General features: G+C 40.8%; 1 protein-coding gene across 1 annotated transcript in view; it reads left to right on the forward strand.

Annotated features, from left to right (window-relative positions):
- The first annotated feature begins 1,086 nt into the window (after positions 1-1,086).
- The window catches only part of LOC110503755 (alpha-2-macroglobulin), a 38,121-nt gene continuing 14,606 nt past the window's right edge, over positions 1,087-24,601 (forward strand). Inside the window, 25 exon segments of the mRNA XM_090218332.1 lie at positions 1,087-1,250; positions 2,472-2,652; positions 4,019-4,175; positions 4,595-4,647; positions 10,109-10,129; positions 10,547-10,712; positions 10,831-10,915; positions 12,357-12,507; positions 12,638-12,758; positions 13,270-13,379; positions 13,526-13,696; positions 14,022-14,255; positions 14,471-14,537; positions 14,621-14,766; positions 17,003-17,152; positions 18,096-18,206; positions 18,208-18,249; positions 18,458-18,545; positions 18,683-18,866; positions 19,938-20,163; positions 20,336-20,395; positions 20,606-20,672; positions 20,801-20,922; positions 23,716-23,767; positions 23,846-23,929. Of these exon segments, the coding sequence (XP_090074458.1) occupies positions 1,171-1,250; positions 2,472-2,652; positions 4,019-4,175; positions 4,595-4,647; positions 10,109-10,129; positions 10,547-10,712; positions 10,831-10,915; positions 12,357-12,507; positions 12,638-12,758; positions 13,270-13,379; positions 13,526-13,696; positions 14,022-14,255; positions 14,471-14,537; positions 14,621-14,766; positions 17,003-17,152; positions 18,096-18,206; positions 18,208-18,249; positions 18,458-18,545; positions 18,683-18,866; positions 19,938-20,163; positions 20,336-20,395; positions 20,606-20,672; positions 20,801-20,922; positions 23,716-23,767; positions 23,846-23,929 (2,929 nt within the window). The 5' untranslated portion in view covers positions 1,087-1,170.

Genomic DNA, 24,601 nt, shown 5'->3' on the forward strand with positions numbered 1-24,601 from the left:
ATACCCTCTTTGAATCAGCTGTTGTTTTGTCGGAGTAGAAAAGCATGCGCACATTTAAAAACTATATGACACTTATTGTTTTATCTATAAAATGTCTGCCACAACCATCACCATTTATTTTGACCACTTTGTGCATATATTTTGGGATTCTTCCTCTGTAAACGTCATTTGCCTGATGACGCGCTAGTGGACAAGGACCGTCTCATTTCATTCAAGCGCATTTGTTTCCACATTTCTGCATTGTTGGCAATGTTGGCAATGAGCCCCTTTATGAGCCCCTTTATCTACTTCCCTAGAGTCGGCTCAACATGTGGATACCATTTGTATGTCTCTGTGTCCAGTTTGAAGGAAGTTAGAGGTAGTTCAACGGGCCAATGGTAACAAGCGTTAGCACAATGACTGGAAGTCTATGGGTATCTGCTGGCATGCTAGCAGATACCATAGACTTCCAGTCATTATGTTAACGCTAGTTAGAAACTCCCTTTAAACTGCACTCAGAGACATACTGCACTCAGAGACACAAATGGTATCCACAAATGAATCTGACTCTGGGGAAGTAGGTAAAGGGCCTCGAAGTATGGCTTTAGTTATCTCTGGGTCTGTCCTTAGGCTACCTTAGGGAAACTTCACCCCGGAGGCTAGGTCCATTTGCAGGAATTTTGATGTGTAGGTCAAATGACAGGAAGCATTAACTACTAATTCCCTTGTTGTCTGTCTGTCAATTTTCAGAATGCGCATAGATTCAAGGCCACTTATAAAGTGGGATAAGAGACTATAAAATTGGGGTGTAGCCATAAAATGCATGCTCATTTGAAACAAGTGGGTTTAAGTGTGGTGTTGTAACACAATATACATTTTGTCCAAAGTTACAGTACAAACCAGGCACTACAGAACATTGATTGAAATGTGATCAGGCTATAGTGCAAGTCAGTGTCATACACTGTATTGTATGTACATGTATATTTATGGTGTAGTCCCGAAGTCAGAGAATCTGCCAATCACAACATTGCAAAGCGCTGCTATTGACACAAATTGGTCAATCATTCACAAGGCTTTTACCTCAATCATTTAACCTGGCTACACCCGTTCATCTGCACAGGGGAGAAGGGAGGTCTTGCCAGTAGGAATACTGAGACAAAGTCTGACTTGCTGGTTTTTTCCTCCTTAATCATGGTTTTGCCTCAGGTTTGGAGATGGATACTATTTGCCTGCTTTCACTGGCTTTGTGTCTGTCAAGAAGCTCCTAGACCGTAAGTAAACCTGCACAGTCATCAGAGTTAGAATTGAATAATAAACATAGCATCTCCCCCCGGTGTAAAATGTTCTCTCTCATAGAGCAGATCAAGAGCTATTTTTCATCTACCCTATCTGCAGATATTTTTTTCTGAAGACTTCACCTACAGTTGAAGTCAGAAGTTTACATACCCCCCAGGCAAATACATTTAAACTCAGTGTTTCACAATTCCAGACATTTAACCCTAGTAAAAATCCCTTGTCTTAGGTCAGTTAGGATCACCATTTTATTTTAAGAATCTGAAATGTCAGAGTAATAGTAGAGAGAATGATTAATTTCAGCTTTCATTTTTTTCATCACATTTCCAGTGGGTCAGAAGGTTACATACACTCAATTAGTATTTGGTAGCATTGCCTTCAAATGGTTTAACTTGGGTCAAACGTTTTGGGTAGCCTTCCACAAGCTTCCACAATAAGTTGGGTGAATTTTGGCCCATTCCTCCTGACAGAGCTGGTGTAACTGAGTCAGCTTTGTATGCCTCCTTGCTGGCACATGTTTTTTCCACTCCAATAACTTGACTTTGTTGTCCTTAAGCCATTTTGCCACAACTTTGTAAGTATACTTGGGGTCATTGTCCATTTGGAAGAGCCATTTGTGACCAAGCTTGAACTTCCTGACTGATGTCTTGAGATGTTGCTTCAATATATCCACATCATTTTCCTTTTGTGAAATGCACCAGTCACTCCTGCAGCAAAGCACCGCCACAACATGCTGCTGCCACCCCTGTGCTTCACGGTTGGGAAGGTAGACCTCCAATTACTCAAATGATGTCAACTAGCCTATCAGAAGCTTCTAAAGCCATGACATAATTTTCTGGATTTTCCCAAGCTGTTTAAAGGCACAGTCAACTTAGTGTATGTACATTTCTGACCCACTGGAATTGTGATGCAGTGAATTATCAGTGACATAATCTGTCTGTAAACAATTGTTGGAAAAATTACTTGCATTCCACCAATCAGCCTGTGGCGAAGGATCACCTTCCAACAGCATAAAGTAGATATCCTAACCGACTTGCCAAAACTATAGTTTGTTAACAATAATTTTGTGGAGTGGTTGAAAAATGAGTTTTAATGACTCCAACCTAAGTGCATGTAAACTTCTGACTTCAACTGTAGGTACCCTCTCATTTTGTACTGATATTCCTGTTTGTTTGTTGGTGTGTGTATGGTCTCTGTAGGGTTTACATGGTAGCCATTCCTGCAGTGATCCAGGCAGGCTCAGAGACCAAGCTTTGTGCCAGTCTTCTGCAGCCCAAAGAGACCCTGGTCATGACCATATCTCTGATTGGTGATGAGCAGAGCAAAATTCTTCTCCAAGAGAGTTCTGACCAAGAGTTTCACCGCTGCTTCCAGTTTCAGGTCAGCCAGCACTGGTCGACATCCAGAACCATTCCAATAAGAGTATACAGTACTTCTTAGCTTTGTGATGCATCTCTTCATTTTGTGCAATGGAATAATATTTGATTGTAAATATCAAGGTGTTGGCCTTGACATTTTTACCTGGTTTTGGTCAGATGCAAGCATGCTTTTAAATACTGCACAATATATATATAGTGCATTCTGAAAGTATTTAGACCCCTTGAATTTTTCCACATTTTGTTATGTTACAGCCTTATTCTCAAGAGGATTCAATTAAAACATTAATCAATCTACACACAATAACCCATAATGACAAAATGAAAACAGGTTTTTAGAAATCCATTATTTCCATAAGTATTCAGACCCTTTGCGATCAGACTCCAAATTGAGCTCAGGTGCATCCTGTTTCCATTGATCATCCTTGAGATGTTTTTACAACTTGATTGGAGTCCACCTGTGGTAAATTCTATTGATTGGACATGATTTGGAAAGGCACACACTGGTCTATGTAAGGTCCCACAGTTGACAGTGCATGTTAGAGCTAAAACCAAGCCATGAGGTTGAAGGAATTGTCTCAGAGATAGCTTCGAGACAGGATTGTGTCGAGGCACAGATCTGGGGAAGGGTACCAAAACATTTCTGCAGCATTGATGATCCCCAAGAACACAGTGGCCTCCATCACTCTTAAATGGAAGTTTGGAACCCCCAATACTATTCCTAGAGCTGAGCAATTGAGGGAAAAGGGCCTTGGTCAGGGAGGTGACCAAGAACCCAATTGACACTCTGACAGAGCTCCAGAGTTCCTCTGTGGAGGTGGGAGAACCTCCCAGAAGGACAACCATCTCTGCAGCACTTCACCAATCAGCCTGTGGCGAAGGATCACCTTCCAACAGGACAATGACCCACACAATGACCTGGATGCTCCCCATCCAACCTGACAGAGCTTGAGAGGATCTGCATAGAAGAATGGGAGAAACTCCCCAAGTACAGGTGTGCTAATCTTGTAACATCATACCCAAGAAGACTCGAGGTTGTAATCGCTGTCAAAAGTGCTTCAACAAAGTATTTCTGTTTTTTATGTTTAATACATTTGCATGAATTTCTAAAAACCTATTTTTGCTTTGTCTTTATGGGGTAATGTGTGTAGACTGATGAGGGAAAAAACTACTTAATCCATTTTAGAATAAGACTGTAATGTATCCAAAGCAACTCACAATAGCATATGTGATCCCCACAGGAATTGAACCCCCAACCTTGCCATTGCCAGCAGCATGCTCTTACCAACAACCACACAGGACCACAGTATAGTATTATATGTTATTGGTACATTAGTTCATCAGTGTGTTGTCCTCTGACTCCCTGACAGGCCCCTCAGGTGGAGAGTTCCAAAGTGCAAAACTTTAAGGTGGAGGTTCGAGGTGAAATGTTTCTATCGACAGAGGAGAGAAAGGTCATGATCAAACCCTACAGTCCGATGACATTCATCCAAACGGATAAACCAATCTACAACCCAGGAGAAACAGGTAATTTTACACAGAGCCAGGGACCTACACAATTAGTCTCCTTGCTAAGAAACAGGACAATTAGGTGGGAGCATATTTCTATGATGGTTTGCTCTGTCATCCCAGAGACACTTGAAACAGCACCATCAGGTGCAGATAAAGAACAAATCCGCTGTGGGTTCACTCAGAATATGTACACTGGAACGGAGTTTGAACTGTCATACCATATGTTATAAGATGTTCCTCTCCTGGACATTATCACTGGATATTGACAGTGTAAATATTTTCAGCGAACTCAGTGCAGTTTTCCTTTATCTGCAATTGATTGAATTGGGGCCTTAGTACCAACGGTTGAAAATGTTATCGAGTACCTATAAATAGTTTGTCTTCTGAAATTCTCATTGAGTGCTTGTCTTCATTTTGTCATTGCCTTCTTACAGTGAAATTTAGGGTTATCACCTTGGATACCAATTTTAGCCCTGTCAATCAGCCGGTGAGTGTTGAAAATGTGCAACATTGAATATTGAAAACAATGACCTGTATTTGGTCATCCTTTAGATCAGTATCTCAACTACTTAAAAAAAAGACAAATACAGAATAATCACAAGTATCCCAACATCACACTACTGTGATAGACATAGCAATCAGGTCTGTATAGCATTGTCCAAACAACCCAGTTCCCTTGTGGTTTACAGTGCCTGCCCTGAGATTGGAAGGTTTTGTGTTCGAGTCATACCAAAGACTCAAGAAATGAGACCCGATGTCTCACTGCTTGGCACTCACCATTCAGGGCATAGATTGAGGGTTAAACCCAATGATTACACCAGGGATGCCAGAAAATAATTAAAGTATTTCAGATTGTTCTGGTAATTCTAATCCTTGTCACATATAAACTTAATTGGAAGAAAGGACGTCTGATTTACATTTCTATCACATTTACCTCTTTTTTTTATCATGATCAAATGGACCATTTTAGGCCCTTAGGCCTATATGTCTCCTGAAAGACATTATGATCCGTGAACCATACATGATACAGACAACATCTTGATGTCATGATACTCCTTTTAGTGTGCTCTGAAATATGGAGTCTGTCTAGATTTTGAAATACACATTTTCATATTAATTTATTAACATCTCAAAAGCATACTTTAAATCACACCTTTATTCGCCAAATACATTTGTATGGACAGGAATGTGACTTAGTGAAATGGTGCTGCCACAATAAGAATATACAGACAGACGATAAACAGTATACACAGACAACATATGTAGAAGAGATCCACATGCGGTACGCAAATCGTAGTGTATGCACACTATGTACACCGTGAGCTAAGAACTACAAGTTTCACAATAAAAACTTAGCAACGTTAAAAATGATGTATGTAGAGACGTATAAAGAAAAAACTATTTTACAGGATGATCTGAGAGGGGGGGGATTTATGTACAGCGGGGCCCGAAATGAATTTACACCCTTGATAAAGATTAGCAAAAATGACTGCATAAAATACAGAATTCAAATACTATACTTGATAAAGATGAGCAAAAATGACTATGATATAAATCATTGAAATACTATATTGCATTTATGATATACTGACATGAAGATAGAGCTCTTTGGCCACATGCACCAGTGGTGGGTTTGGCATCAAAATGAGAATGCATAAGCAGAAAAGAACCCCATAACTACTGTAAAATATGCTGGTGGATCTTTGATGTTGTGAGGCTATTTTTCCTCCACTGAACCTGGGGCCCTTGTTAAGGTCAACAGCATAGTGAACTTTACCCAGTACCAGGAAATTTCAGCCAAAACATGCAAGTGGAAGTGGATCTTCCAACAAGCCAATAACCCCAAGCACACATCAAAATCCACAAAGAAATGGATCATTGGCCACAAAATCAACATTTTGCAATGGCCATCAGTCTCCGGACTTGAAACCCATTGAAAACATGTGGATTTAATTGTATAGGGAGGACCATATGCGCAGACGAAGGATATCAAGGATCTGGAAGATTCTGTATGGAGGAATGGTCTCAGATTCCTCCCAATAAGTTCTTCAACTCATAAAACAAAACAACAAAAAATGTTCAGTGCCGATATCCTCACAAGGTATGGTGATTTCAGACCTCACTGTATTTGAAAATAATGATCTTTGGACCAGGCAGACGCATTCCCACACCAGACAATGATCAAGGAGGTTGAGTATGGACTTTATGATGGCTGTGTAGAACTGAATCAGTATTATCCATGAGTTTGAATTTCTTCAGCTGACATAAGAAGTACATCTGCTGGTGTGTCTTATTGGTGATCACTGTGAAGTTGTCCTCCCACGAGGTTGTGGGAGATTGTGGTCCCCAGGAATTTGAATATCTCTGCCGTGCTTACAGCTGAGCCATTGATTTCAAGGAGAGATAGTGAGGGACGCTTCCTGAAGTCAATCTCCACCTCCATGATGTTTTTTTTTTTTTTTAATATACTCTACTAGTAATATACATCAAAATCCCAGAGTGGGTGCACAGCTACCTTTGAAGTTATGATACATTTTATGAGCATCACCAACACAGTGAATGGCAAAAGGGATTTGAAGTGAACACTCTCTGCATGTGATTTACTGAATGTAATCAGTTAATGACCTATAATGTACATTTATATGTATAAAATGGGTAATATCTTCAAAAGTATCAGAGAAGCCACTGTAATTTAGACGTGTTTGAAGAGTATTTTGTTCCAAACAATATGTTTTAAAAAATGAGCTAAATCAAAAAGGGTACTTTTGTGCTATTCATATAAATATTTTTAACGAAGAATAAATTAACAAGAAAAGTTGTATTTCAGAATCTAGACATGCTCCATAGAGCATACTATAGGGAGTATAATGTCACTAAGATGATGTCTTTATCATGTGCTGTTCACAGATCATACAGTCAGTCGTACAAGCAGTGATGTAAAGTACTTACAGTTGAAGTCTGAAGTTTACATACACCTTAGCTAAATACGTTTAAACTCAGTTTTTCACAATTCCTGACATTTAATCCTAGTTAGGATCACCACTTTATTTTAAGAATGTAAAATGTCAGAATAATAGTAGAGAATTATTAATTTCAGCTTTCATTTCTTTCACCACATTTCCAGTGGGTCAGAAGTTTACGTACACTCAATTAGTATTTGGTAGCTGTTAGAGGAATTTAATTCCTATATGTTCATTAACCAATTCAATTATAACAAAGTAAAACACTTTGTCCGTTTCTAAGAATTTGTAAGGTTCTTATTTGCATAAAATAGACAAAGATCAGTCTCAAAATGAATCAATAGCGTTTATTCCCGAGAGCTCTGGTCATAATACCATGTACATTGGCTTATATACCTCACATTTTGTCCTAAATGTCCCTCCTCTCAGATACAATGGCAATATAGTTCACAAGCCTTCTCACATTGTTTAACAGGTGGCAGACAATCTACTACAAGCCCAAGGTCTCTCCTCTCCTTGGGTAGGGACAGAATGTCCTGTAAGGAACACAGTATTCCAGCCGGTCTGACGATAGCTCCCTTCGTTTCCAACAAGGAACAGAAAGTCCTTGTTCTAATTCTTGACTAAAACGACACACCTTATATTCAATATTATGATTATAATAATATTCGTACATTCATACAGTGTATACGTTAAATGTATACCTAATTTAGTCATTATTCATAAAAATCCCATAACAGTAGCATTGCCTTTAAATTGTTTCATTTGGGTCAAACGTTTGAGGTAGCCTTCCACAAGTTTCCCACAATAAGTTGGGTGAATTTTGGCCCATTCCTCCTGACAGAGCTGGTGTAACTGAGTCAGATTCGTAGTCCTCCTTGCTCGCACACGCTTTTTCAGTTCTGCCCACAAATGTTCTATAGGATTGAGGTCAGGGCTTTGTGATGGCCACTCCAATACCTTGACTTTGTTGTCCTTAAGCCATTTTGCCACAACTTTGGAAGTATGCTTGGGGTCATTGTCTATTTGGAAGACCCATTTGTGACCAAGCTTTAACTTTAACTGATGTCTTGATGTTGCTTCAATATATTCACATCATTTTCCTGCTTCATGATGCCATCTATTTTGTGAAGTGCACCAGTCCCTCCTGCAGCAAAGCACCCCCACAACATGATGCTGCCACCCTCATGCTTCATGGTTGGGATGGTGTTCTTTTGCTTTCAAGCCTTCCCCTTTTTCCTCCAAACATAACAATGGTCATTATGGCCAGTTCTCTATTTGTTTGCAGTTGCAAAGCGTAGTCTGTTTTTTATGGCAGTTTTGGAGCAGTGGCTTCTTCCTTGCTGAGCAGCCTTCCAGGTTATGTGGATAGAGGACTCATTTTACTGTGGATATAGATACTTTTGTACCTGTTTCCTCCAGCATCTTCACAAGGTCCTTTGCTGTTGTTCTGGGAATGATTTGCACTTTTCGCACCAAAGCACATTCATTTCTAGGAGACAGAACTCGTCTCCTTCCTGAGTGGTATGACGGCTGTGTGGTCCCATGGTGTTTATACTTGCATACTATTGTCTGTACAGATGAATGTGGTACCTTCAGGCGTTTGGAAATTGCTCCCAAAGATGAACCAGACTGTGGAGGTCTAAAATGTTTTTTCTGAGGTCTTGGCTGAGTACTTTATATTTTGCCAAATTGTACTTTTATTTCACTATGTTCCGAAAGAAAATGCTGTACTTTCCCTGTACCTTTCCCTGTCACCCAAAAGTACTCATTACATTTTAACAGGAAATTGGTCCAATTCACACACTTATCAAGAGAACATCCCTGGTCATCCCTACTGCCTCTGATCTGGCGGACTCACTAAACACAAATGCTTTGTTTGTAAATTATGTCTGAGTGTTGGAGCGTGTCCCTGGCTATCTGCCAATAAAATTGTGCCGTCTGGTTTGCTTATTATAAGGAATTTGAAATGGTTTATACTTGTACTTTTGATACTTAAGTACATTTTTAGCAATTCCATTTACTTCTGATACTTAAGTATATTTAAAACCAAATACTTTTAGACTTTTACTCAAATGTTATTTTACTGGGTGACTTTCACTTTTACTTGAGTCATTTTCTATTATGGTATTTTTTACTTTTACTCAAGTATGACAATTGAGCACTTTTTTCCACCACTCCGTACGAAAAGCATGTATAGGTCTAAAAAGGCCCTAAAATGGCCACTTTCAAAATGGTTTGTGATATAAATGTAAAAAGCATATTAAACATCCTTCCTCCCAATTAAGTTTATATGTGAGGATGGCCAGAACATTCTGAGATACCAAAAACATTTTCGGACCTAGCTGGCGTGAAATCGCTCCCGGCTGTCCAGGCTGCCTCACGCAACAGAAACAGGAGATAGGCTCCTGCCCTATTGGCCACCCTGGTTCGGACAAGGATTGTTATGTACAGTATACTGTATATGCTGTAAACTAGCCACCACATATCATACACGTCTCGTCAGTACTCCGTTGACAACAATACTTCTGGGAATGGGAATCTATTGGGCAAAATCCAAATCTCTGAAGGTATGATTTTTAGCGTGTGACGTCTCTTTGATCAGACTACACAAACAATTGAGACACATACTGTAGCACTTAGGGCAAAAGTGCATGTCTGCAGATGTTCTCTAAATAAACCTGCGTGGGCTGATTTTGAAGGTCCTCCAGCATTTACCATAGGACATTGGGTTTTCAATTTCATATAGGTCAGATTGGAATGTATGGGATTTTCTTTCTTGAGATTGAGTTGATCTACTAAATTGATGTTAGAGTCCCAGTCAGATGCAAATGCTACATGTGATGTCTACTTGAAGAGACAAAGCCAATCGCCTGCCTAGTTCCTACAGTTGTATACATCAGCTTTGCTCCTCTGTTGATTTTTTTTGGGGGGGAATGTGAGTTATTCATAAAACATTAACCAATATCTTGTCTTTGCCCTTCACAGTACAATGTTGTGGAACTTGAGGTAAGACCCTTATTAGTCTGTCAAAAATACTACAACACGATAAGACGATGACTCCACCAGCTAGGTAGGTCATCATTCATTTCCACATGGCAGTTACCAGAAGCCTCCATATCAGCTATATGTGAACACATCTGGGCCACCTTCAGTAAGCAAACTTCAGAACATTGCAGATAGAAATGTCATGAATAGAACTGACGTGACTCCTTATTCTACATGTCAGACAGGCATGTTTAACTTACACCTACAAAGGTGCTATCTAGAACCTAAAATGGTTTTACGCTGAACACAAAAGGCTCTCTCCTATGGGGACAGCCGAAGAACCATTTTGGAACCCTCTTTTCTAAGAGTGGACTTCTATCTGAACATTAAACAAGGTTGTGCCCTGCTAAATGTGTCCCTTGTTCTATGAATAAACAGGATATTCGTCAGAACAGGATTGGACAGTGGGTCAATACATCATCTAGCGGCAACATTCTGCAGCTTTCACACCCCCTGAACTCTGAAGCACCCGTAGGATTATATGCTATTGTAGTGAGGATTGGTGATAACAAAATATACCATAACTTCAAGGTAGAAAAATATGGTAAGTTGAGCTTCTTTATTTACCTTTCATGCTCGGTAATATTATGGATCTGGCAGTTGAATCATTAAATCACAATCCAGGAACATTCATGAGTTAACTGCTGTTCTATTATATCTAGTTTTGCCAAAGTTTGAGATCAAAATGAACCTCACCGATGAGCTCAGCATTGTTCAAGAGGAGTATGAAGTAGAAGTGTGTGCAACGTGAGTCTACACTATCGCCGTTTTGCAATGCACTGTTACAAAATAGTCAAATACACAGACAAGTGCATTTTCAAATACAAATATTGAAATACCCTATGCATTTGACCCAGGTCTGCTTAGTCCTAGGGGTATTTAAAATAAGGTATTTGGAAATGAGTCATTTAAAATAGTTTCAAAAAGTAGGCTATTTATAGAAAATTACATGAAAATACTTTCAAATACTTCAAATAGAAGTAGTTGATTTGGCCACAATATTTGAAAATACTCATGCACAGAAAATAAGTATTTGAACCTAGGTCTAGGTAATGACAGCTAATGACTAATTATTGTGCTTACTCAAAGCTCAAAGCTGGCACAGAGCTCCATAGACTAGAATAGTACATTTTGGATTTCAGACTTAGATTGCTTCAATACAGCTTAATTCTACTATTTACCAGTCACTACTAATACCACTAATACTGCAGTCACTACTATTACCACTTCTACTACTACTACTAACACAGTCACAAATTTGACTACTACAATTACTACTGCAGTCACTACCACTATTATAACTTATTTCACAACCATAAATACTCAAGGCAAGCTCGATAACACGCACAATTTCTTTAAGAAATGTACTTTTCTAGTTGAAGATCTACGATTCCACTGCTCAATGTTATAAACTGCTCTTATGAGTCCCTGAGACTTCAAAGGTTTGGGACAGTGGCATGTACATGAAGAGCTGTGCCCGTAGTCACAAAGCATCTCAGAGTAGGATTGCTGACCTAGGATCAGGTCTCCCCCTGTACATAAGATCTTGTTCATTAGATACAGAAGTTAAAATTCTGATAGACTTTATGAATACAGGTCCAGATCCATTGACAATGTTGAAAACACTTGACTTAAAAGCCTGCAGGTTTAAAGCATTATAATGTGTTATAAGTACACATATACAGTGCCTTGCGAAAGTATTCGGCCCCCTTGAACTTTGCGACCTTTTGCCACATTTCAGGCTTCAAACATAAAGATATAAAACTGTATTTTTTTGTGAAGAATCAACAACAAGTGGGACACAATCATGAAGTGGAATGACATTTATTGGATATTTCAAACTTTTTTAACAAATCAAAAACTGAAAAATTGGGCGTGCAAAATTCTTAGTTTTTGATTTGTTAAAAAAGTTTGAAATATCCAATAAATGTCGTTGCAGTTCATGATTGTGTCCCACTTGTTGTTGATTCTTCACAAAAAAATACAGTTTTATATCTTTATGTTTGAAGCCTGAAATGTGGCAAAAGGTCGCAAAGTTCAAGGGGGCCGAATACTTTCGCAAGGCACTGTATAAACCTTTATAATGTATCATTTGAGGCTTATACTATGGTATGTGTCTCTATGTAGGAAATGTATGATACTTGATGTGTTTGATGTATGTTTGTGTGTTATTATGAATTTAAATCAGATACACGTATGGACACCCTGTACCTGGAAAAGCAGAGGGAGAGTTGTGCCGACATGTACTGTACAATGTAATGATACCAATAATAATAGATGAGAAAGATCAACAAGGAGTTCCTGATTATACACACCCCTGTCACAAAGAGTCAATAGTGGTCTGTATGATTTCCTGAAGAAACTATCATCAGCATAATTGTTTTTACCAACATATTACATTTGAATGTGATGTGGTTAAATGTATTTAAATCAGTTCTTAATGTCTGTGGTTTTGCTTGCTTTTCCCAGATGGACCAAACTGGCTGTGCTTCTCATGTCTTCAACATGTCCATTTTCACAAAGAATGCTGGAGAGAACGTGATCATAGACAGGTTTAGTTTTAATGCAAAAGTAGAGGAGGAGGGGACAGGCAAGTCATTTATCACAAAAAATTGGAGATGTGACAACATTCTTTTATTTTACCTTTATTTAACTAGGCAAGATCAGTTAAGAACAAATTCTTATTTACAATGACGGCCTAAGAACAGTTGGTTAACTGCCTGTTCAGGGGCAGAATGACAGGGGTTTGAACTTGCAACCTTCCGGTTACTAGTCCAACGCTCTAACCACTAGGCTACCCTGCCGCCCCAATTTGTCTGAAGTCAAATGAAAGCTGTTTTTTTGTCTTTAGTGTGAATGACATAATATCAATATTGCATGTTTAATTAGATCATGAAGACCTGTGTGTTTGACCTTCTGTGCTACATCATGTGAAATTAAGCTGTTTTTATTAATTTCTTCTGTTTGTAATCATGTTTTTAATATTTTTAATAAACTGCAATGGAATTCAGTTGCTGCATTGTGAACTGTCATTGTGCATCATGGTGGCATGTGTTCTTGTTAAATAAACCATCCTATTCTCATTTGTTTTCCTTTAACAGGTATTACACGGTCAGAGGAAAAACACATAGCGGTCTCCTATGTGATTGGAAAACTCACGTTTGTCGACACACCCAAAATCTATGAGCATGGATCAATTATCGAGGGCAAGGTAAGTCCAGATCCAGTGTTATTGTTCCTTGTACTTTGTTGACTTGTGGATGCCATTTGTTCTTTGACATTCCTGTTTACTTAACTACTAATGGTAGGTAACAGTGACAAACAGATGTAGCATGACATTACTCCTTTTTTCCTCAGATAAACGTTGTTCACTTCAACAACACACCTATCTCTGACATGTTAGTCTACCTGTTGGAGAAGAAAGGCTGGTCCTCACATCGTCTCCAGAACCTAACCACGGACAGCCATGGTGTTGCCAGTTTCTCCCTCAACACAACCACTATGCCCAAAGAGGATATTAACCTCATAGTAAGTATGATTCCTTCTAGGTTTGAAAGACTCTGAGACTCAGAAGATCCCAACTCAGAAGATCCCCCTTGACCCTACACTCTAGGGTCAATAATGCTCTTGTGGAGATCAGAGAAGATTCCATTTGTATAACAAACAATATGGTGACACTTCCACCTATCCTATCATGGGGAAGGTGGCGATGTTGGCATATTGCTTATACCTGTAAAATAAAATATTATAAAAAATAAACTAATCCTCTTAGATCTCCACAAGTGTAATGGCATAGGCTCTAAGGGTCGATTTGGGATTCGTTAGACTTTTTCTTCCCTCTGTTGATTTCCAGGTTAGCAACACACCAGAAGTGGAGAACACTAGATACAGGGTCCCCTATTTCAACAGGGGGCACCACGTACTCTCACTGATCCGGCCCACTTTCCCTCATTGTAAAACATCCAGCTCTCTGGCTATTCAGAAGACGGAGAAACCACTGACATGTGGGGAGGAAGTGTCAATCAACATCCAGTATGCTATCGTAAGGGAGACCGTCCCAAAGGGCTCCGTGGATGTCATCTACCTGGTGAGTAGAACCAGAAACAAGTTGTGACAAACTGCAAACCCAGGGTGCATCCGAAATGGCACCCTAATTCCATAGTACACTATTTTGAACAGGGTCATTTCAGACATAGTCCCAGCCTCTCACCTTTAAAGGAAGGATGTCCCTATACAACACCAATACTCCTCATCATCTCCTTATTCCTGACTTGATGGGAAAACTGTTTTTCCCTCCTCCAGGCCTTATCCAGAGGGGCGATACTTCAGCATGGACATATGTAGGTTACTGTACAGCAGGGGAGTCCTGGTGAGGATGATTTATTAAGTAATTATGGACCTACTGGGAGGTGCTTGATGACAATGACAGTGTGAAATGCTCTTACGTTGCAGTAACTGAGGGTGAAGTCACCTTGAAGTTGGCAGTGGTTCCAGAGATTGCGCCGTTGGTACAGGTCCTGGTGTACAGTATGCTACCCAGCGAGACTGTTATCGCCCACAGCATGAACTTCCCCACTGAGAAATGCTTCAGGCACAAGGTGCTAGTCATATACTCAGTGATTGCACATCAGAAACATATTGTGATCATTTTATGGAAGCCAGAAAAAGTGTCAGGTATTTCCATGCACATAGATATCGTACCTTGTATAAAGGTGTATAATGCCTCCTGAGTGGTGCAGTGGTCTAAGACACTGCATCGCAGTGTTAGCTGTGCCACTAGAGATTCTGGGTTTGAGTCCAAGCTCTGTCGCGACCTGGAGACCCATGGGGCGGTGCACAATTGGCCCAGCGTCTTCCGGGTTAGGGAGGGTTTGACCGGCAGGGATGTCCTTGTCCCATCGCGTACTAGCGACTCCTGTGGCGAGCTGGGCGCAGTGCATGCTGACACGGGTCGCCAGGTGTACAGCGTTTCCTCCGATACGTTGGTGCGGCTGGCTTCCGGGTTAAGTGGGCATTGTGTCAAGAAGCAGTATGGCTTGGTTGGATTGTGTTTCGGAGAATGCACGGCTCTAGACCTTCACCTCTCTGAGTCCGTACGGCAGTTGCAGCCCCCGTACGGACTCGATTCTGTAACTACCAATTGGATGCCACGAAATTGGAGAGAAAAAGGATTTTACATTTTTTTAAAGTAAAGGTGTGTCATGTACACATACAGTGGGGCAAAAAAAGTATTTAGTCAGCCACCAAATGTGCAAGTTCTCCTACTTAAAAAGACGAGAGAGGCCTGTAATTTTCATCATAGGTACACTTCAACTATGACAGACAAAATGAGAAGAAAAAAATCCACATTGTAGGATTTTAATTAATTTATTTGCAAATTATGGTGGAAAATAAGTATTTGGTCAATAACAAAAGTTTATCTCAATACTTTGTTATATACCCTTTGTTGGCAATGACAGAGGTCAAACGTTTTCTGTAAATCTTCACAAGGTTTTCACACACTGTTGCTGGTATTTTGGCCCATTCCTCCATGCAGATCTCCTCTAGAGCAGTGATGTTTTGGGGCTGTTGCTGGGCAACACGGACTTTCAACTCCCTCCAAAGATTTTCTATGGGGTTGAGATCTGGAGACTGGCAAGGCCACTCCAGGACCTTGAAATGCTTCTTACGAAGCCACTCCTTCGTTTCCCGGGCGGTGTGTTTGGGATCATTGTCATGCTGAAAGACCCAGCCACGTTTCATCTTCAATGCCCTTGCTGATGGAAGGAGGTTTTCACTCAAAATCTCATGATACATGGCCCCATTCATTCATTCCTTTACACGGATCAGTTGTCCTGGTCCATTTGCAGAAAAACAGCCCCAAAGCATGATGTTTCCACCCCCATGCTTCACAGTAGGTATGGTGTTCTTTGGATGCAACTCAGCATTCTTTGTCCTCCAAACATGACGAGTTGAGTTTTCACCAAAAAGTTATATTTTGGTTTCATCTGACCATATGACATTCTCCCAATCTTCTTCTGGATCATCCAAATGCTCTCTAGCAAACTTCAGACGGGCCTGGACATGTACTGGCTTAAGCAGGGGGAGACACGTCTGGCACTGCAGGATTTGGGTCCCTGGTGGCGTAGTATGTTACTGATGGTAGGCTTTGTTACTTTGGTCCCAGCTCTCTGCAGGTCATTCACTAGGTCCCCCCGTGTGGTTCTGGGATTTTTTGCTCACCGTTCTTGTGATCATTTTGACCCCCCGGGGTGAGATCTTGCGTGGAGCCCCAGATCGAGGGAGATTATCAGTGGTCTTGTATGTCTTCCATTTCCTAATAATTGCTCCCATAGTTGATTTCTTCAAACCAAGCTGCTTACCTTTTGCAGATTCAGTCTTCCCAGCCTGGTGCAGGTCTACAATTTCGTTTCTGGTGTCCTTTGACAGCTCTTTGGTCTTGGCCATAGTGGAGTTTGGAGTGTGACTGTTTGAGGTTGTGGACAGGTGTCTTTTATACTGATAACAAGTTCAAACAGGTGCCATTAATACAGGTATAGAGTGGAGGACAGAGGAGCCTCTTAAAGAAGAAGTTACCGGTCTATGAGAGCCAGAAATCTTGCTAGTTTGTAGATGACCAAATACTTGTTTTCCACCATAATTTGCAAATAGATTTATAAAAAATCCTACAATGTGATTTTCTGGATTTTTTTTCTTCTCATTTTGTCTGTCATAGTTGAAGTGTACCTTTGATGAAAATTACAGGCCTCTCTTCTTTTTAAGTGGGAGAACTTGCACAATTGGTGGCTGACTAAATACTTTTTTGCCCCACTGTATGTATGTCCTGTGTACCAGGTGTTTGTGGAGTTCTCACCCTCAAAAGCAGTCCCAGGGGAGGAGAACACCCTGCAGCTCTCGGCCCAGCCCGGCTCCCTCTGTGGCCTCAGTGCTGTGGACAAGAGTGTTCACATCATGGAACCAGGGAAGAGGCTGGATGCTGACAAGGTAACAGAGCTCACTGAAGTGAATGTCAACAGTCATACCACCATATAAACAAGCTTTTGTGGTGCTGGCCACAACAACCAGCTTCAGGGGAATTAGAAGTGACTACAACAGACTTGGAGTGGGTCTGTTCGCAGTGGGCCATTTGGTGTACTTTCAAGGTAATTGGCACTCATTCGCTGCAATGAGATCCACTTTTTATAGAATCTCAGTAACTGAAAAGCATCTCCCTATTGGTACTTAATGAGGTAATAGTCTAGGTTGTGTTTATTAGTACAATTTTAACCCTCCTACCAGAACTCAGTAAAAGGCACATGACAGCCCTCTTGGAGTTTGTCAAAACGCACCTAAAGACTCTCAAACCATGAGAAACATGATTTTCATTTCCCCTGAATGCCAAGCGTCAAGTCTGGCACCATCTGGCATCATCCCTACAGTGAAGCATGGTGGTGGCAGCATCATGCTGTGGGGATGTTTTTCAACGAAATTACAGTTAACTAGCATATTCTGTAAAGCGAAAATATAAAATGTTCCCTTAAATAATTTGCTGCTTTTTTCCAATGTGCTAAAAATACAACTTACCATAATTTTATTTCAGCATCATTTCATTTTTAGAATTTTGAAGTAAATAGTACTTTTGTGATAACAACAACTGCCAGTTATAACCCTCTGAGGATATGTATAACTTAACATTATATCTCCAGAGAAACCTAGATTATAATATTTTTTTAGATTTTAATTATTTAATAATCCATCTTTGGGATATGATCAAAAATATGCCTCAGGGGACAAATGGACCCCAGTTAGTACTATGAGGGTTAAAAACGTTTAGCAATGGAAAACGAAATTGAGCATCCAAGTTGTCCTTCCCGATTTCAGTCTGTTGTCTTCTGTTTGATGCCCAGTGAACAAGGTAATTTCACGTCTCCTTAATATCCCATTCCAGATATTTGATTTGTTACCAGTCAAGGAGAGAACATACATTCCCTACGAGCTTCAAGACCCAGTAGCATGTTTACGTGTAAGACCAAGAAGATATGTAATGCCATACACAAATAGTCCATTTGAGGAGGGAAATGCAACCTTATGAAGTTTTTCAGGTAACTTCTTCCTTGTTTTCTATTTACTTGAAACCTAATTTCTGCTCTTGTAAGAATCAGTCAACATACTGCCACCATCTTCTTAAATTATGAATTGCTAAAATACCCTGTTTGAGGCAACAAAAAAAATACATATAGAATAGAAACATAAAACTCAGAGGTATTAATTAATATTGAGCTCTCTTGTTTTTGACTCTGGTAATTCTAGAAACTGGGACTGAAGCTGGCAACTAACCTGGTTTTAAGAGTACCTTTCTGCCTCAGCTACAAGGGGCTGCAGTACCCTTTGCCCCAAGGTGGGATATCCTCCTTACCACCTCTTGCTCTCGTTATTGCCAGACGTATTCGGTGAATCTTGGGAAATTCATGGCTTTTAGTTTGACATGGCTGATGTTAACACCAGAATAATGACTATGTTTTGTTTTATTAATAGGCCACTATTTCTACCATGAAACAATGACCAGATTCAACCCGGGTCCAGCGTTTCTGGGTTTAGGTCAAGCTGGACTTGGTGGAGTACCCGGTGATGGATTTGGTGCCGCTCCAGCTCCACCACCCATACAGACAGTCCGTACGTTCTTCCCCGAGACATGGATATGGGATCTTGTGGAAGTTGGGTAAGAGCACTGCACAGTGAGGCTAACTTCAGGTGAAAGCCCTCTTATCTCTTGCCTAATATCAACACATGCAGTAGTTGTGTAGATTAGGAACCTGTACCTCTTTAATAATTAAGGTGTATTGCAGAGTAGGTGAGATTGGGGTAAATTGAGACATTTTTTACATTCAGTATTACCTCGAAATTATAGTGTTCTTCCTAACAAGGATGTACATATATTTCAGGATGTTGTGTATCCCTGGAAATAATCGGAATTATTGTAAACATTACAGTTTTGAAAACAAAGCTTGTCCATAAAAAGTGGTCTCTTGGCACATAAATTAAGCCACCTACAAATGTCTGTACTGAACAAAATATTACCACTACCTTTTTAAAACCATGTCTATATTTATTACTCAAACACAATTCAATACAATCACAATGGCTTATTTATTAAACATATTTTAACACACGCTTAACACCTGACAAAAACATACTTTTTTAAACACTTCTACCATAGATATTGCCTTGCTTTATGATAACACGTACATTTCCTTAACTGGCTAAACTTACCCCAAGGCAAATGTTGAGTACATTAGCCCACACAGCTAAAAGGAAGCAAGGTAATGGTAGATTTAGGACGTCAAGTTGAAGCTTATAGAGACCCCAACTGATGTTATGAACGATCTTTAGATACAAGCATCATGAAACCTCTAACACAATAAATTAATTTGACTTGGTGAAAATCTGTTTTTTGGAACTAAGTTGCTTACCACTTTTTCCATGTGGTTTCTTCCTTTGCAGACTCCCATCAAATGATGACCTCTTCCTAAATATTTGGTCAAATGAATCATTTTGTGTGTGGTTTCCTAGAAACAATGGTGTCTAAAATTACTCCATTTGGCTCAACTTGCCCCACTCTCCCCTATGCCTGTTTTTCGTAGGGAAGAGGTCCTCAGAGCTGTTTAGATTTAAGCTTAAATACATAAAAATACAAATAAATAGTGTTCAAAGAATTTGTAAAGTCATACTCCATTGTTCTCTATGGGACACTTAGATGCATTATGTTTGAACTCTGACCTCTGTATTACAGGGAGTCTGGATCAGCAGACGTGCCCCTTACAGTCCCAGACACCATCACCACCTGGGAGACAGAGGCATTCTGCCTGGCCCCTGGCGGTTTCGGTCTGGCTCCTCCTGTGGAGATCACTGTCTTCCAGCCTTTCTTCCTAGAGCTCACCCTGCCTTACGCCATCATCCGTGGAGAGCATTTTGAGCTGAAGGCCACTGTGTTCAACTACCTGTCCAAGTGCATCATGGTACGGCACTGCATCATGATCGTTTCTTGAGTTGTTTCATGAGTTTCTCAAGTTGTATAAAATGTTGTGTTTTGTTGCAGTTTGCCTAGTCAGTGTTTATTTATTTTTTATTACACCCAGTGTATCAGTCTTGGGTTTTCCATGTTGTCTTACAAGTGTTCCTCTTGGGCAGGTTTCTGTGACTCCGGCTCCTTCCTTAGACTACACTCTCACACCCCTGAATGATGATGCGGCAGGGTAGCCTAGTGGTTAGAGCGTTGGACTAGTAACCGGAAGGTTGCGAGTTCAAACCCCCGAGCTGACAAGGTACAAATCTGTCGTTCTGCCCCTGAACAGGCAGTTAACCCACTGTTCCCAGGCCGTCATTGAAAATAAGAATTTGTTCTTAACTGACTTGCCTGGTTAAATAAAGGTAAAATAAAAAATAAAAAAAAATGTCCAGTATTCATCATGCTTGTGTGCCAATGGACGAAAGACCTTCAGTTGGACAATGGCACCCTCTGTCCTGGGTAAGTCACCAGTCTCCAGTCAACTGTTCAAACAGCAGAATGGTTGTCAATCTGAGTTGTGTACTCTCAGTCAGCGTATTGGATGTTGTGTAACCTGTGTTGTGCTCTGTCTGTCAATGTGTGTGTAGGGGATTTGAATGTGTCCGTTAGTGCAGAGGCTGTCCGGTCCCACGCTGTGTGTGACAATGAGATTGTGAACGTACCAGAGAGAGGACGCATCGACACAGTTACAAAGAGCCTGCTGGTGAAGGTATGTAGTTTAGTGCTGTTATGGAACGTACTGTTAGGTTGTAGAGATATATGACCAAGATTATGTGGACACCTGCTCATCGAACATCTCATGGGCATTAATATGAAGTTGGTCCCCCCCTTTGCTGCTATAACAGCCTCCACTCGTCCAGGAAGGCTTTTCAGTACTTGTTGGAACACTTGCTTCCATTAAGCCACAAGAGTATTAGTGAGGTCAGGCACTGATGTTGGGCGATTAGGCCTGGTTCCAATTCATCCCAAATGTGTTCAATGGGATTGAGGTTAGGGCTCTGTGCAGGCCAGTCAAGTTCTTCCACACCGATCTCGACAAACCTTTTCTGTATGGTCCTCGCTTTGTGCAAAGGGGCATTTTCCTGAAGAAAAAAAATGTTGACACAAAGTTGGAAGCACAGAATCGTCTAGTACAGAGTTTCTTGAAGTATGGGTCGCCACCCGGACCTGTTAAGGGTGGGTAAATGTATAATTATTTCATGAATTACTGGAATTGATTTAGCCAAGTGCAACTGTGCTCTCGGTTGAGTCCGCTCTCTGCTTACCAGTGGTCTATGCTCAGTTTGGAAGCTGCGCTCGTGGAAGAGGTAGAGGGAGATGCCCGTGTACTTCTCGGTTTACCGGATGTTTTTTCTGCAGTTGTCTGCAGCGCTGTCGTTCAAGCCAATGATGACTTGTTATTCCCACTTGCCATCACTCACCGCTGTCATGAAATGGACTCATGCTAGCCACAAGTTCGGACTGAGCTCAATCGTCATGAAACGCAAATACAGTGATTACTTTTTTGTCTCTTTCATACAAACTTTGATAAATAACGAGGAGCGTCCACAATGTGTTTTGTGTGGGGAAGTGCTTAGTAATGAGTCTCTCAAAACGAACAAATTAATAAAACGACCAACGATGACCAAACATCCAGGCACAACATGACGGTACACCCAGGGAGTTCTTTCAGAACAGAGCAGAATGCTTCAGGAAACAGTGCTTCGAAAGTGGAAGAGTAAGTCAACTAGCAAGGCATTGTTGTCACTTTATAACAGGTATAATAAGCATAAATAAGGGAGTACAGTCTCTCATAGTAGTATATGTGATTTTCTCTTTTGTACCGTGTAACGGTACACAGCTAATATTTCACGTTAGCCAAAGCAAGCTAACTAGCTACTGAGAAACAGTACAGATGAAGATGAAAAAATATCAGGTCTACTGTACATTTTACTGTAGAAAGTATTGTTGAAAACAAGTCTAGGTTGGAACTGTTGCTGTTACAAGTCATCATTTTTATTATGAACTGGAATAAAGTGATTGAAGCAAGATGCTTTTTGAGACAAACACTCACACAGGTCTGGGTTGCTCATCTGCAGCAGGAAGCTGTCTCCTGCCTGTCTGAGAAAGCAGTAGATGTTCTGGTCCAGCTTGACACCACATACAAGTCAGTGTTCTCAAGTACAGAAACAGTGTCAATGCTGAGCATGACCTCAGTGTTGCACTGTGAAAAACTGAGCCCAGAATAGACATGCTTGTGTTTTCTGGTCTACACCTGTGTGATGTGATCAATCAGTTTATTCCAGTTCAGAATTAAAAATATATATTTTAAGAGCAACAGTTCCAACCTAGACTTTCTATCAGCAATAATGTATACTGTAAGATGTACAGTATAAAATATAATTGATCTGTAATGTTACTTAGGGTTGCACGATCAAAAAGCCTGTGTGTGTGTGTGTTCTGTTGTACATCTGTGGGATGTGATCAATCTGTTTATTCCAGTTCAGAATGAAATTATTTATTGTATTTTACAGCAACAGTTCCAACCTAGACAGGTATGTAATAGTGTTTTTAATGGGGGAAAATGGACATTAAAATATATTTATGGGTATTTCATTGTTATTTGTTTTTGTCTACATTACATTTCTTTTTGGCATAAGGGCAATGAAATGTACCGATATTTACGGATAGTTGCATATTTTCCTAAGCTTGGGTCCCAGGAAAACACAGCATTTCTGATTTGGGTCCCAGGCTGAAAAAGTTAAAGAACCCCTGGTCTAGAATGACATTGTATGCTGTTGGGCCTTGCCCAACCATGAAAAACAGCCTCAGACCATTATTCCTCTTCCACCAAACTTTACAGTTGTCACTATGCATTCGGGCAGGTAGCGTTTGTCATCCGCCAAACCCAGATTCGTCCGTCGGACTGGCAGATGGCAAAGCTTGATTCATCACTCCAGAGAACGCGTTTCCACTGCTTCAGAGTCCAATGGCGGCGAGCTTTACACCACTCCAGCCGACGCTTGGCATTAGGCTTGTGTGGGGCTGCTTCGCCATGAAAACCCATTTCATGAAGCTCCCGACGAACAGTTCTAGTGCTGACGTTGCTTCCAGAGGCAGTTTAGAACTCGGTAGTGAGTGTTGCAATTGAGGACAGATGATTTTTACATGCTTCAGCGCTCAACTATCACGTTCTGTGAGATTGTGTGGCCTACCACCTCGCGGCTGAGCCGTTGTTGCTCCTAGACGTTTCCACTTCACAATAACAGCACTTAAAGTTGCCCGGGGCATCTTTAGCAGGGCAGAACTGACAAACTGACATGTTGGAAAGGTAGCATCCTATGACGGTGCCACGTTGAAAGTCACTGAGCTGTTCAGTAAGGCCATTCTATTGTCAATGTTTCTCTATGGAGATTGCATGGCTGTGTGCTCGATTTTATACACCTTTCAGCAACGGGTGTGGATGAAATAGTGTAACTGCCTCTAACTGAACATTCTCTCTTTTTTTTCTCTCTTCTCTCAGGCAGAGGGAACAGAAAAGACCAAAACCTACAACTGGTTGCTGTGTCCAACTGGTCAGTAATGCATGAACGTTGAATGTTCACTTTGGTTGAACTGATCATCTCCATTCAGCTCGTCATCTGTGTCCACAGGAGAAACTCTGACAGAGGAGGTGGAACTGCAACTCCCCAAGAATGTGGTGGATGGATCTGATCGAATTTCTCTCTCAGTCCTGGGTAAAATGTACCATAGTGTTGTTTGGAGACGTAGTGAGTTTAGAGTGTGTTTAGGTTCTTATATTTGTCCTATTTCACATGTGAGAATTGGAAATGTGTTTTCTGCATATCTCACTCTCCCTGAGACACCCTTGGAGAGTGGGGTCATGGCCAGGGTCTGACATTATTAATGCTAATTAGGGTTAATTAGGAACAATTAGGGTTAAGTGTCCTGCTTAGGGCCACATCAACAGATTTTTCAAATTGTCGCTCTGGGATTTCAACTACCCACTGGACACACAACGTCATTTTAAAGTGGACATTTTGGTAATATTTGGCTGAGGCCATAAGACTGCTGAACAATTAATCAAATGGCCACCTGGACTATTTGCATTGACCCCCCCCCCCCTTATTTTTTACACTGCTGCTACTCACTGTTTATTATCAATGCATCCGAGGGGCACAGCGGTCTAAGACGGCACTAGAGATCCTGGTTCGCTCCCAGGCTGTGTCACAACTGGCTGTGATCGGGAGTCCCGTAGGTTGGCGCACAATTGGACCAGCGTCGTCCGGTTTAGGGTAGGGTTTGGCCGGGGGGGTAGGCCGTCATTGTAAATAAGAATTTGTTCTTAACTGACTTGCCTAGTTAAACAATAAAAAATATGCATAGACACTTTACCCCTACCTACATGT

The sequence above is a fragment of the Oncorhynchus mykiss genome, chromosome 24 (genome assembly GCF_057628025.1).
Source record: "Oncorhynchus mykiss isolate SJ-2025 chromosome 24, ASM5762802v1, whole genome shotgun sequence".
Lineage (NCBI taxonomy): Eukaryota > Metazoa > Chordata > Actinopteri > Salmoniformes > Salmonidae > Oncorhynchus > Oncorhynchus mykiss.